Source organism: Acanthaster planci, linkage group LG05 (genome assembly GCF_054643075.1).
Source record: "Acanthaster planci isolate LZ-2023a linkage group LG05, COTS_SCS, whole genome shotgun sequence".
In the NCBI taxonomy this organism is placed as follows: domain Eukaryota; kingdom Metazoa; phylum Echinodermata; class Asteroidea; order Valvatida; family Acanthasteridae; genus Acanthaster; species Acanthaster planci.
In genome coordinates this window covers 15,416,202-15,431,380 of record NC_141781.1, presented here as the reverse complement: position 1 = coordinate 15,431,380, position 15,179 = coordinate 15,416,202, and the positions used below count along the sequence as shown (strand labels likewise).

The 15,179-nt window shown below is 43.2% G+C and overlaps 1 protein-coding gene across 7 annotated transcripts in view; it reads left to right on the top strand.

Moving 5' to 3' along the window:
• The window catches only part of LOC110977258 (transient receptor potential cation channel subfamily M member 3-like), a 66,891-nt gene that overhangs the window by 15,677 nt on the left and 36,035 nt on the right, over positions 1-15,179 (top strand). For 2 of the 7 annotated variants that reach the window (XM_087137435.1, XM_087137436.1), the window contains exons 5-7: positions 11,948-12,120; positions 12,830-13,004; positions 14,091-14,262. In XM_087137435.1, coding sequence (XP_086993561.1) covers positions 11,948-12,120; positions 12,830-13,004; positions 14,091-14,262 — 520 coding nt within the window. Of the gene's footprint in view, positions 1-6,229; positions 6,480-6,700; positions 6,943-11,947; positions 12,121-12,829; positions 13,005-14,090; positions 14,263-15,179 lie in introns of those variants that run through there. The other 5 variants (XM_022231218.2, XM_087137439.1, XM_087137437.1 and 2 more) reach the window with 4 other exon arrangements.

The following is a 15,179-nucleotide window of genomic DNA, read 5'->3' as shown; positions in this document are numbered from 1 at the left end:
GGTTAAGCATGAATAGGTTCACGAATTGCATAATCAACAAATATGGAGGTGGAAACAGAAGAAATAAAGTAAGATAAGCAACTGTGCGCGTATAATTATGATGTGGAATCACAAGAACGAATTTTGACTCAATAAACCGACTAAAACCGAGGGAGAGACTAAACTGGTAGACCCTTCCAGACCACAAACGCAGCGACTACTAATCTCAACAAAGGGACAGGCGCGCACGCCCATCTCAGACCAAACAAAAGAGGCCCCAGTTACTAGAATTTTTCAGAGCTATAAAACAAATTTTTTTTCAAACTGGTGCGCATCAAGTTGCCGGTAAGATTCATTATGAAAGGCCACTGGGCCGTCATTAAGTCAGTCTCCAAAACTCTAATGCTTCAGGTTTGACCTCCAAAGATGCCACCTGGTGACTTCTACCTCTCAGTCTCAACAGGCTATTGTTGCGCACCCGCAAATCTCCGGGAATTCTAGCGCCCCGTAGTTTTACTCGTTCTCGGTCCGTGCATTTCTCAGGGTCTCTTATTTAGCTCAGCTATGCATTATGGACATGTAGCAGAGACGCTAATTTTGTATTAAGTTATTCATGCTGTACTCTGGCGTGATCGCGTGTTCCTTCACTCCTTTATCCTTGTGTTTTCTCTGCTCAGTTTTAGCATGTCGAAATTCCCCTCCATGTGGCTGCGTGGTTGGGCGTGGTGGTTCCCTGAAATGCTAATGTCCAGTAACCTCAAACTTTGTAACTGTCAATCATTCGCCACAGATGACCGGGTAAGCACTTTCATGCACCCGGCTCTACACTTTGTACAGTGACTTCTTATTCTGTATTTCACCTTTTTAAACACGACACTTAGATTCTTGCGCACGACTCTAGCAGGAAGTCATGTGACCCTTTGAGATGGAAGATTTTCATTGGTTGAGCTATTCAGCGACGCTCATATTTTATTAATTCCTAAGCCTCTAGAATCCTATAAATAGAGCAGATTTTCCTTAGCTCGTCGGTCATGTGCGGTGGACCAAACCCTTATTGCGAGAGCGGAACTTAACGTAGTGCGGCGGTTGGACCCTTACCGAGAGAAGTGCGATAGTAACCATTCTTATGGCGAAGAAATGTAACCATATGAATGGCCAGCTAGCTTAGCTTGGACCGATGCGAGAGCGTTACGAATTAGCCAGGGTGCTAGTGAGAGTCGTAGCGGCCTGTCACCGCTACGTCCGAACCGATTGCTGGGCGAGACACCCCCGTGTCCCTCGCCACCCTTGTCCTGCTAACTAGCCCAATCCTCCCCGTCTCTACGCTGAGCCAATGGTACACAGTGCGGCGATCTTATCATTGCGCTCAACACATTGCGGTCTGAGCGGCAGTGCGGTCGGTACATACCGGCGCTGGCCCCGTCCAGCCCTTGCTAGTCACCGTGGTGGTCCGGGACAGTCCCACCACGGCCCGGCCTGATGAGCGTAGCCTAGCTGTGCGATACTAGACACACGTACCGTACCCACTCCGTCTGACTTGCATTTCCAATGGTCCTGTCAAACCGTAGTTTAGTTACACTCGTATACAACTTCGCCTTTCTGTAACTTTGCCTTTTGTGTGTTGTATTATGTTAAGCTACACCTTCTTCAAATCCATATTGAACTTTGATGAAGAGAAGTGAGAGCAATAAACCAACCATACAGTTTGACTGGCACCCAAACCCCTTGTTTCATGTCCACCCTTTAATAAATTGTTGACCCCAAATATCACATCCCGTAGACACTAATGAAGTCCATGCTACCATCGACTTGATATTTAGGGAACGCAACACTATTTAGTTATCAACCCAGTCTTTTCCTCAGTTGGCGTAAATTTTAAAATAGGCATTGCGCGCGTTAACTTTGAATAAAATTTGTTACACTGAATTATCTGATTGCACATAAACATGTGTGTTGGTGGGAGACGTCTGGGAAACCGTGGGACGCGGTATGAATTTATTTTTACACGGTCTCTGGACCGGCCTGTCCAGGTGAGTTCGTATCATTTCTCAGGGTTGCAGAGCCCTGAGTCCGTCCTAAGGTATATAATTGCTGCTCTGGTTGTCCCCTAGCCTCTACAGCTCTTAAAAACCACCAAAAGAACATCATAGAACCGTGGGGGGGCGTTCTCTCAGGCTATCCCGATTTGAGGGGGGCCTCGCCACGCGCCAGCCAAGCCACACCACCACCACAACAACCCCCCCCAACCAAAATAACACTTCAGCGACAGCCGAAAGAGGCCTTTGACAAGTTCCAGACAGCTGTCACTGATGAGAAACATTCCACTGTCTGCCCAGGCGTTGTCTTGTAAATAATCGATTAGTTTGTACACAAGGGGCCACTTAGCACACAGTCCTATGGGAATTGGCTGGAGACCGGCTGGATGTTTTTGTTTTTTCTGGCTGGGGGAGGCCCTGGCTGTAAAGTGACGTAACCAAGTTTTCAGCATGTACAGGTGTAGGGTATGATAAATGGTCGTTGCATTTGGTCGAAAAAAAAATTTACACGTTAATTAGCTCCAATGGACTCGCCAAAAGAGGCCACTAATGCTTGCCACGAATCACAAGGTATAGTAACAGTGCCCTTAGTCTGGGGAATTTAAATGAAGTTACTTCTTTTGAATTTACTTTTCTGACTTTCTGCAGTCGGTAGTTCTGAAAAGGGAGAGGAAAAAACTCAGCAATGTGACGTAAAGCCACATTTATAACGATTACTTTGTAATTTTACATTGCATATAAGCCATTTCAAGTCCATAACTTTTAAAGGCCTAAAGGAAAAACCTGCTATCCTTAATTTCTTCTTTTTTTAATTTTGGTAATTTTATGGGATTTATCCCACTTTATTACAATGTTTGTAAAAATTAACTGTGATAAAATTATTTTTGGAAGAAACCGGGATGATACATTCTCTTGAGTTTGCAAGAGATTTTAGAATTTTCTTGTGTACAGGTAATTCAAAACAGCTTTGCCACTTGCATGGTAACTGATAGAGAACAAAGTTTTCTCATAACCTTCTTATAATGGGATTTAATTGGGAGTCGCTTACAAGCCCTCCTCCGCAACTTAATTGCCATCGCGTCAGCACGTTTCAAGGCTCAAGCTAATGAAAGAAATTGGTTTCATACTTCTATTTTTATACTTCCTTATTTCTGCTTCTCGGCCCTCTTAAAAATGTATTCGATATTAACTACGTGGGTAAACTCAACAAAATTAAATCCCAAAATCGTTGGTGACAGAAATTTGCCAAAACTTTACTGGATCATGCCAAGAGTCACAATTTTATCAAATTTTGTGCACAACTTTCGTCAGTGGTTTAAATAAAGTCTACTTGCTATGCAATTTACTGCAGAATGCCGGAGAACAAGTACAAAATTAAGTTTTCCCGCAGGGGCCTACGTATAAATAGTAACTAACGCACGCGACAGGCTAGCCCACGATGTGCGTGCTGGGGACTCAGAATCACATCGAGTGAGCGTAGTGCGGGCACGCAGCTCGTATTTTCGTAACTCAGACTTTTCCAAAGATCAAATCCATTCCGAGCGCGTGTTTTTAAATGAAATTGACAGTCCTTGAGATTGACTGGTTCGTAAGTGACTTCGTCACAGAGGCGGACGCGCCACGATTTGCAGGCTCCTATTGAACGATCGCTGAAGATGCGCGTTAACTTCCGGTTCCATGGTTGCATGTAAACGACGACCAATGCAAACTCTATCCGCAGTACATGTGCAGTGGGTGTAGTTTAAACTGAAGTGACGTCACACTTGCAAACCGGATAGGTAGAATTAGAGGGGACGCCAGACGCGTATAATTGTCCCATTACGCGCGCATGTGTGCATGCATTGATCTCCATTATAACGTGTGCATGCTTTATGAGGCTAATACTCTCCCATCTCCGGTCTTCGAGCCTTTAAAAAGAGCTAAGGCAACAGAATGTGTTGTTTTTTTCCTGGCAGATTCTAGGAGGAAGAATGTGAATTATTATGTGAATATTGCCAAACTTTTCCGTTAATTTGGAAATGAGGTTTTCTGTTGCTGATCCAGTGCTCATTAGCAGCGTCGAAAATGCTTGATTAATCCGCTCCGAGCGGAACAAAAGAGGGGGTATTTGGGGGGTTGGTACTCACTACGCAGGCGCGCCATGAGGGGCTCACGCTGAGTACGCGTAATTAATTTACTACGGCATGTATGGTCTCTGCGTACACGCAGAAAGCGAGCAAGAACCCGCTTGTAACCGCTTGTCTTTTCGCCCATTGGGGGTGCACTTCACTTGGAGCAGATCACAGACATGTAAACACATAGACTACCAGTCTTGGGCGTATAACCGTGATTTTAAAAAGCGTGGGCAAGCAGTGGGCGCACGATAAATGGCAGCACATTCACTGCAAATTGCGCGTGACGCACTTAGATTGCATGTATTCCTTACATGTGCTCCCAAAATACGTTCCCTTTTTACTCTTTGTTACGGCTATCTCTTTTTTTCAAATGTTGGAACCACATTGTTTCGAATCTGCATAGGTCGGATTAAGTAAACAGAGAATTTTTTGTCACAATCGGAAAATGGCTTAATAGAATTATATGGCTAGAATTCTTCAACTGTGTGTAAATTCCCTATAAAGAACGGTGAAGTTGCCTATACCCAGCAAGAAATGAGACCGAGGGGTACCCCCCCATATGTCCAATCCCTATGCACATTCCAGACTATTGTTACTTAACACCCCCCCCCAAGATGTCTGAAAGGAATTCCCCAGATTCCTGCGAGACAATGACCAACACAAAGCAAGGGAGGTTCTCTCCGTCTCATACCTTGCTGTATATGAACTTGCCCACGCTTTTGGATTTAGTCGGGTGTCGTCTCGGCTACGGTACCCCGCCGTTGTTTTGAATAAGAGCTGCCCGTCTATTTGTTTATATGTCTTGGGGCGGATACGGGCGATTCACAATAGTGTGCCTCCCAGAGTTTGCAACGCGTTGGCTAATCACAACGCGCGAAATCTGTCGGTCCTTTCCAAATGTGTACTGGGTCGACGGATGAATTTTTTCACCAAGAGACTGGCATGTCTGCAAACATTCCCTAAATTGATGTCCAGCTAGAAAAAGGACAGCGGCCAAAGTGCCCATACTCACTGTACATAACAAAGGAACACTTCACCCTCTCCAATCACCCCCCCCCCGCATGTCACGGTGAAGTCGAGTTTTTGCACCGGGCAGTGAAACATTAATGGCTGTCGACCTTCAGTGAAGTTAGTTAACTTAGTCCTTAAGGGCAAAGCCCGTCATTAAAACACGTCTTCAAATTTAAACAATTTCTAACTCTCGCCAAACTATTTAATACTGTGCAATCGGTATTTCATTATACAACAGGATATTTTTCCCCGCTCGGCCAAAATCAAAGCGCTTCCTCGTGGTACTCCGGTGCTCCAGCAAACTGTGCCTGTCGGCTTACCAGTTCTCTGTTATAATAAGTCAAGAAAATGAAGCAATCAAAATCGTCGAAATCGGACCAGAGGTATATCAACTGCTGATCAACAATGGCGTAACCAAAACAGAGAACACGGGGATAGCCAATGCAATGTCCACACGTCTCATTAACGGGTATCTGAGGCAAAGTGGGATCCACGCCCCCTCTCGAGTTGTGCTAGTAATCATAAATATATAAACCGGGGGGGGGGAACGGTGTCAGCCTGATTAATCTATCGGTGATATTATGTTTGTCAAAAACGGAGTATGGGTTCTTTTTTAAACGAAATTTTACAAAACAGCGCCAGGGATTAATATCCTCACTGCCCCAAATTACTCTTACAACCCTATATTATACTCAAACAAGAAATAATGCTTTATTCACCCTTGGGACCGACGAAGTCTGTAAAATAAGAAAAAGTATGTGCGTTGACGACTGCAGCCCGCACTGCGTGATCTCGTGCGCATGTAATTACATGGCAGCGTATCCGCTCCGAGCGGAACAAAAGAGGGTGTGTTTGAAAATGAAATGGACAGGCCTCTTTGTACCAACCACAGACATAATAAACGCATTTATATGTCTGTGGTACCAACTCAACACATAGGCGTGCAAGTACATGTATATGCGCGTTTGACGCGAGCAAGACGAGTACGCGCAACGGAAGGTATAGTTTTTGCGCACACGCAGAACGCGTGCAAGAACCCGGTTGTAACCCATTGATCTCCATTATATAGACTGGATAGGACATCGCGTCCAAAACGCGTCCTGCTTGTGCGTATTTTCAGGAGGGTAAATAACGAGCGTTGCTAATTTTGTTGCGTGTACTTTCAAATGGAGTTTTTCAAAAACCGGTTGAGGTTTTTGTGCTTCAATCGTCAGATTTTGAAAAAAGCTGAATTCTGCACTTGAAATGGATGACTTTGGAAAGAATAAGGGTTGAGGTTCATACAGTAGTGAATTGCCGGAGATCAACGTCAAGTTTCGAAGAAGTAACAGAAGGAAATGTGAGTCGTACTTTTCAGTTTCAGAAAATTTCTCAAGTTGTACTTTATAATGCTTAACTTTAAGGCTAAATAGGCCTACGAAATTTGTGACAGTCTATCTAGCCTATCAGGCTTTGTATATGAAACTTCACTATTTCCAAGTTGGGACCGTCTGAAATGTTACTTATTGGCAAAAGTGGTTTCAAAAACTTAATGACTAATTTGTCGTTTAATTTCCCCAGATTTCACCGGAAAAATCTCCAAGACAGCTATGATTTGTGTTTGTCGAATCTAAAGACGCACTGAACCCAAAATCGTGTGAATTCTTCTTCGGGGCAGAGATGAAACCAAAGTTAAAACCAGAGTGCTGACGTTTCTGTTGAATGAAGTTACAAACAAGGGAATTCAAAGTCAACGCAATGAAAGAAACATTGTCTACATAACAAAATTATTCGTTCTTAGTTAAAACTGACTTTTTTTGCCGGCAAGTAATTTTTAAATGTAAATCTTTAAGTCAGGTTGTGAACTCAGCTTTTAAGCTGATTAACAAGTGTCTGTTTTAAAAACGGCATTAAGTTATGTTAATTTGGTCGCTCATTTAAAGGTGCGCTCACTTTGTGCTCACAGAAACGATTCTTACACTTCCGTATACCGTTTGTCAGTTTACAATAAAATCATTTTATTGATGATTTTTTTCAGTATTGGTTCATCCAAACTAGACGGAAAAACACATGAACAGTTCGGACATCATATTTACAAAACCTATTGCATGTCCTGTGGAATTTTCAAAGTTTTACACACTGAACAAATCACAATTGAACTGACCCAGAGTGAAAATATTGCTAAAGCGAGACTGTAGACAATAGGTGTAAAAATTGAATTAAAAACAAACACACACAAAACGGGTTATCATTATCACTTTCGAGTGGGTTAGTTATTAAGAAAATGGTCAGTTATTTCAGGAAATGATATTCTTGCATTTTCAGTTTATTTTTGGTTTGTTTTCGGGAGGGAGGCCGAGGGCTTAGCCATCATCCCATGAGAAAAAGGTTATGTTGACCAAAAATGCACAGCACACAGCATGACATTGCCCTCCTGAAGCGCCGCCATTGTTCTGCCGCGCATTTTGTGCACAGACAATGCGCGATGTCCTATCCGGTCTTTATAATGGAGATCAATGTTGTAACTACAGACATTATGAACGCATAGACCGGTAGGTCCTATTCAAATAAAACTACAGGGGTTTTCGTAATCTGCGCGGCGCTCGAATAAAATGGGAAAATTCGCCCCTCGGTATGGGGAATTTACGCATATAGTTGAAGGATTCCAGCCATGACATTCACTTCAAAATTGAGAGACTTACTTATTTAACGCCTTGGACCCTTACTGGGATAAAGGCCGCCTGTGAGAGACATCCAGAGAGCTCTGTCCTGTGCCCTTGCCTCAAGCTGTCTCCAGGTTATACCCAGTCTCTTGATGTCTGCCTGGAGGTTTCGTCGCCAAGTGTTTCTTGGTCGGCCTCTTTTCGTTTTTCCCTGGGGATTCCAAGTGAGCGCTTGTCATGCTGTATTTGTTTGATTTCCTGAGTGTGTGCCCCAGCCATCTAAATTTCCTCCTCCCTATTTCATTTTCCATTGACGTTTGGTCTCCCAGAGGTCGGTGTTGCTGATCTTCTCTGGCCAGTGTATCCTCAGAATTTTCCTGAGACAGCCGTTGCTAAAGATTTGTATCCTCTGAAGAGTAGTTTTTGCCATCCTCCATCTTTCTGATTTGTACAGGATTACTTCTTTCACATTGCAGCTAAAAATCTTTTTTTTTCTTTATTGAAAGTTCCCTCGGGTTCCATACTGTCTTGAGCTGTAGAAAGGCTGCTCGAGCCTCCCTAATCCTGACCTTAACATCTACATCTCTCCCTCCCTCCCTGTTGATGATGCTTCCAAGGTTGATGAAGGAGTCCACCTCCTCGAGAGCATTTCCCTAAAGCAACACTGTGTCAGTACGCATGGTGTTCATCCTCATGACTTTGGTCTTTTTTGGATGGACGTTCAGGCCGACTAGTGCAGAGGAGTCCTTGAGTCTGGTTGTCTTGTCCTGCATCTGTTGAGGGTTGTGGGACAGTAGAGCCAAATCATCAGTTAAATCATCAAAGTCCAAGTAATCGAGCTGAGACAAAAGTGTCTACTGTATACCATTCCTTTTCTGGGCCATTGTCGTCTTCATCACCCAGTCAATAATCAAAAGGAAAAGGAATGGAGACAAAGGCACCCTTGTCTCACTCTGGAACTGTCGTGTGAGCTGTCCCTCATGGACGACTCTGCTGCTCATCCCATCATAGCAATACTGTATTAGGTGAACGATCTTCTGTGGTACTCTGTAGTGTGTCAAGAGTTTCCATAGAGTCGCTCTGTCCACACTGTCGAATGCCTTTTCGTAATCCACAAAGTTGATGTAGAGTAGTGAATTCCATTCCTGTGACAGCTCCACTATGATGCATAGTGTAGCAATCTGGTCAGTCTAGATCTGTTTTTCTCCTTAACCCTGCCTGCTGATCTCTGACCTGAGGGTCGACTGTGCTTTTCATCCTATCCAGAATGATCCTGTTAAAAACCTTGCCTGGCACCAACAACAGGGTGATCCCTCTGTAGTTTAGTGCAGTGGCTGAGGACGCCCTTCTTCGAAAGCTTAATGAGGTAGCCCTCCTTCCAGTCGGCTGGGATCTCCTCCTTCTCCCATTTCTTGCCAAACAACGGGTACAGAAGCTCCACTGTGGTATCCAGGTCTGTTTTGAGCGCTTGTCCAGGGATACCGTCTGGGCCTGCTGCCTTGCCATTTTTCAACTTTAGCACTGCTTTCCTGATCCCACCCCTGCTCGGTCTCTCACAGTTAATTGATGGGGAGGTCGGACTCAGCTGGCAGGATAATAGGAGGGGGGTGGAGTGGGTCGATTGAGGAGCTCTTCAAAATTCTCCGTCCATCTTTCTAGTTGCTTCTCCTTCTCGATGATGGTCCCACCTTGCTTGTTTTTGACCGGTCTCTCAGGCTTGGAGTACTTGCCGGAGAGTTTCCCGGTGATGTCGTACAGCTGCTTCATGTTGCCACTTCTGGCTGCCTGTTCTGCCTCCTCTGCCAGGATGTTCACGTAGGCTACCTTGTCTGCTTTAATGCTCTTCTTAACTTCCCGGTGTGATACTGTATATTACTCCTGTGTTCTAGCCTAAGCTCCCCTAGTACGTGCGTTTTTGACTGCAGTCTTCTTCCTCTTCTCTATCTTGCTGAGAGTGGAGGCCGAGGCGCAGTCCTTATGCTTGTGGTTCCTGTGGCCCACCATCTCCTCTTAATTTCATCTTAATGGCATCCCTGGTCCTGCTCCAATCTTTTTCCAGTGGCTCCTCCTCTTCCATCAACTCCTGCAGCACAGGGAACCTGTTGGAGAGTGTCAGTCGGAAGCTCTGCCGCACTCTCTTGTCCCTCAGCTGTCCTACATCATAGCTGTGTCGCCTGCCTGTGGTTCCTGTGAAGTTCTTCCTCAGCTTCAGCTTCACTCTGGCGGTCAGCAGGTGGTGGTCGGATGCTGCATCAGCCCCTCTCCTCACTCTCACGTCCTGTAGCTACCAACGGAATTGTTATTGATGTACACGTGGTCTGTTTGATTTTCTGTGAAGTAATACGGTGACACCCATATGGCCTTATGGATCCTTTTGATGGAAAGTGCTGCCACCAATGACAGTTTTGTTGAGGGGACTGTAGTCTACGAACAACTATCCGTTGTTGCTCATCTAACCGAGACCATGTTGCCCCATCACCTCTTCAAACCCGGTGTTATCCTGTCCTACATGTATCTCGGCATTGAAATCACCCTTTAGCAAGGTGACATCCTCTCTGAGCACTTGTCCAATACGGCCTGGAGCTGGTGGTAGAAATGTTGTTTGTCCTCATCATCGCTGTCGTTAGTGGGGCGTAAAACTGAATAACGTTCAACTTGATTCTCTTCTCTACACCATATAAGCTCCACTCCCAGTTAGAATCCTGCAGTCTCCTGAAGAAAGACAGAGTACACTGTTCGAAACGTCGAGTTATTCCCCGGTTCTTCCCAGAACCACACATACTCAAGAGATAAATTACATGGTGTTACCGCAATCTGTACTGTAAATCTTGATTCTCTTCTTCTTGGTGGCAAAAACTGCTCTGATGATCCTCGGTCCATGTGCCTCCCATCCTATGAGCGCTACATGGGTTGTCGGAGAAAGTAGGAGAGCGACTCCCTCCGTGTGTGGGGCGTCATCGTCCTCATGACCTGAGTACGGCAGCGTCTCACCACTTTAAATGGCGTCTCTGTCCTGACTCTGTCCATCTGGTCTCACTGATCCCTAGTAGCATCAGGTTGTATATTTTCATTTCTGCTGCAATCTGGCTTACCTTTCCACTCTGGTTCATGGTCTTAACACTCCAGATTCCAAAAGTGATGCTGCTGGTCGAGGAAATGGGTATCCGTCCAGTGGTATGTGCTCGTACGTCTTGTCGGCCATTATCATGATAATATTCTTCAATCAGAATAGGCTAGCGTGGATTCACATCAAAATTGAGAGAGCACAACGGAATAAAGACTAACCTTGTCCACAATTTGAACAAAAAATGTCGGTATTTCTCATTTCATGTCCGCAGTTGCCAAACATGATTCTGGCTTTTCCATAATTCACACTATGATATTGTGGCAAGTCAAGTACCTTTTTCACTGCACTGCATTCACATAGTTTATTCATATCTATGACCAAATTCAGCCTTTTTGGTGGTACATGCATCAGGGGCGGACCGAGAAATTTTCCGAGGAAACAGGCCCATCAATGTTTTGTAAATGTCAGTTAAGGACACACGCGTTAAATTGTCATCTGCTTGCAGGATGCCATCCGTAATCGCCTACTAAAAAATTTTTCTATTGTGTCCGAGCATGCAAGCCAATATTGACATCCACCCCCCGGAACCAAGCCTGTGTTTTTGCTTTTGCCGAAGCACTTTTGCTTTTGCTGTGGCAGTTTTTGGCCACAGTAGTGTTACTTCTGTGTGCTGCAGCTTGCTTTAGTACTGTGCTCTGCAGGGTGACCATAAGCAGATTTTGACTAAATGTGACAGATTAAAAAAACAAACACTTTTGACAGAAAATTTAGTAGAATGAGTATTTTTAGCAGATTTTAGCAGAATTATGAAAAATGGTGGATTCTATCAGAATCATAATATTATGTATGGCAATAGGAGGACAAGGAGTGAAAAACAGAAGCATCTCAGGCCACTATTTTCATCTGGTCGCCCTGGTGCTTGGTTGTGGTTTCTGCTGATACACGTAGATGTTCCCTCTAGTTCAAAGCAAAGCCCCACCTGTCAGACCCAAATCTCTTGAGACATGTTGTAGATATTAAGCATTTACCAAGTACCTTATAGTCTCATCATGGAAGCATCTTTACATCAGTTTTTTTTTACTGTATATGTTTTTTCAGAACTGGTGTTTTTGTTGGCTGTTGAAAAAACAGGTGTGATGAAACATGTTGGTAAGGCCTTGCGGGAACACACCCTCAGATCACGACACAAGATAAATGCCATTGGTGTTGTATCCTGGGGGATAGTTGACGGCAACACAGAGCTTGAAGACAAGAGAAACAGACAGCATGCAGTAAGAAAAATTAGTCAGTTAGCTTGATCAGCCATGAGTGAGCAAATTCACTGTAGGAGTTCCATTTATGAACATCACTAATTTTCCCTTGCAGTGGTTTTATTAGTCATCACAAGTGATAACATGTCCTAAGTAAAATTTAACATGGGAATTACCGATGTATTTACTAGGAAATCACTAAAAATTGTTCACACCAGTCTCACAAGGTTTTTGTGCAGGGTGCCTTTCCAGGCAGATTAACAATTATCCTGAAAGATCAAGGCATAATATTCCTGATCACTGCCATGCATTTTTGTCTTGGACATAGTTAATTGATTTAATTTCAATAAAACATTGTTTCATCTGTCAGTTCGAATATTGAACACATTTGTACAATTGGAGTGTACACATTCATTTTTACTTAGGACATGTGATATTAACTTCATAGACTTGAATTCTCTCTCCTGGCCCTTAGAAACGCAACTCTGCCACCATTTTTGCTCTCTTGTTTGCTTTGGGTGAGGCATATTACTACAAAGTGTTTTATTCAAAGCATAATTCCCTGGTATTGCAATGCAAAAGCTGAGGTGTAATACATTATATTAGAACAGTTTGTATTTGTCAATGTGCCCACATGGTGTTCAATTACTATCCCTGATTTTTCAGATCTAAAATTAGAAGGCCTACAAGCACATTTGCATTACGTCTCGATACTTTTCTTCTATTACAGCGTGTCAAGCATTATCGCATGACAAGTTCATTGGAGAGCTCGGGGGCATCACTGGATCCAAACCACACACACTTCATTCTTGTAGATAATGGCACAGTGGGAAAATATGGGGTGGAGATCACTCTGCGATCCAGCCTGGAAAAACTGGTGTCTAACCACAAAATGGACCCTGCTAGTAGGTGTTATTGACAGTTGTGTCTCAATCACTTATCAACATGGATTGCAATATCTGTTGCTTAATTGCGCGAGCTTTATTTACTTATTATTATCATCATTAAGATCTCATGCAAAAGAACTTTAATGCCATTTGTTACTGAAATGAGCTCCTGTGTAATATTTTTGTCAAATTCTATATTGCCATTTTCAAGGTTTTTCCTGTTCCTCTGCACATTTAGTCATGCTTGATTTCTATATTATACACTACAATCTTCGTGTGGAAAGTAGGTATAGTTTTATTACAACTCTTCCTGTGTTGAATTTACGGATCTTTGTCAGTTTTTTTTTATGTTTTAACTACTGTGCTGGCTGGGGGTCACTTAATGTAGGCCTACTAATGATGTTTAATTGAGATTTATTATTTGTATAGAAAACTTCAAAAAAAGGGAAGATGTGGCGTGTAACACAGTGCCACGTTAGCAATAAAACTCACCTTAGGAAAAGCATCAGACATTTGGGAAAATGCTTAAAATATGAGCTTTTAAACAAAGCAAAGAAAAGAAGGATGTTGAAATATATGCCCATGCTGTTCTCCCAAGCTTTGGACTTGTAGTTTATGTTCTTTTGAAGAAGTCCAATGTTTTAACCTCGCAGTGACATTAATGCCTTGAGATGCTTAAATGCAGGTGGATACCATCTGACAACTATGAATGCCAGAGTTTTTAAGTGTTCATGTACACTTCAAGTCAGGTTGGTGTAGTGGTTCCTTCCTTGCCTTATCACCTCTGTGGCCCAGGTTTGATTCCCGGCTTAGTTCACATGTGGATTAGGTTGTCAGTGATTCTGTGGGTTTTATCCAAAATATTTTTCCTAGGGTTTTCCTCCTACATCTCAAACAGTAACTGCTTCTCAATGTCTCCTCTCTACTTATGTGGGCCGTTTAATTGGCAACTGCCAAAGGTGCCCTTGTAATTGTGTGCCGTCGACTCTTGGTGTTAATCTGATGAGAGCCATGCACAGCAGTGCTGTGCACTGATCAGAGTTTACCCTCATTAAAAGATGACATAAAAACAATCATCATGCAATCGTCATTTTCTCTCTGCAGGTGACTGCGGCATACCAGCAGTCTGCCTTGTCCTTGAGGGTGGCCTAAACACCATCCGTGTGGTCCTTGAGAACATCACCAAGGATCCAATCATTCCTGTTGTCATTGCAGAGGGGAGTGGTCGAGGGGCTGATCTGATTGCATACGCGTACGCCAAGTCTGATGCTGAGGGGTATGTGTTTGGGATCTGATGTGCACAAGAAAGGCAAGGAGGCAGACCATTACAGTAGAATGTTTTGCATGCAGTTTCAGTTGGTCGTTTGTGCTCCATGTTTGAGATGCCCACAAACCTGTATGTGCACACTGTGTTTCAGCCCCCATGGATTAACACCCCTTTACTAGCTCGTTGACATGCATCACTTTTCAAACAGACATTCTATTCATAAGCTGTAGCCGGCTTAAAGAAATTGTATCAGATATTACTAGCACCCTTAGTGAGTTGTGCATTGAGTAGATTTAGAAATTTCCTTTTTTTGTTAGTTGGGGTCTGCTTGATAATCCAGGGGAGAAGACGTCCAAGGGTTTAAGTCAGCACACACAAATTTCCTATAACCAGGGGTAATAGTCCAAAAATGAAATAAGGTTGATACATTAGTCCAAAGGTTCGATAATCCAAAGTTTCATTTGCCCGAAGGTAAAAAAGTCCAAATTTTGAATGAATTAACATGTCTTAAGGTGCAAAAGTCATACAGTGACCCACAATGAGAGTTCATTTATCCCCAAAATACACATGGTTCGGTTGTAGTTAAAGTAAATTGCCTCCATTTAATCTGGTATTTATTGTCTTCAAATCATTTAACTTCTTTTAGTTTTTCAGACTTTAGTATTCCTCTAGTGCACATATTGACCCCAATGAAGAATCATTCCTCTAGTCTGACTTTCTGTCAGAGCAATTTCCTGACATTTCTGAGCTATTTAATTGTTTAGACAGGTAGCTGCCACTTTTAACACTAATTTGTAATTGGTACAGAATTTTTCCCGGTTGTGATTTTTAATGGATGAAAAACATGGCCCTAATAATGGATAGAAATTTCCGTTTCTTTGTTCAATGTTATTCTTCATTGATAAAAAAGAAGCTAAATCTATTCC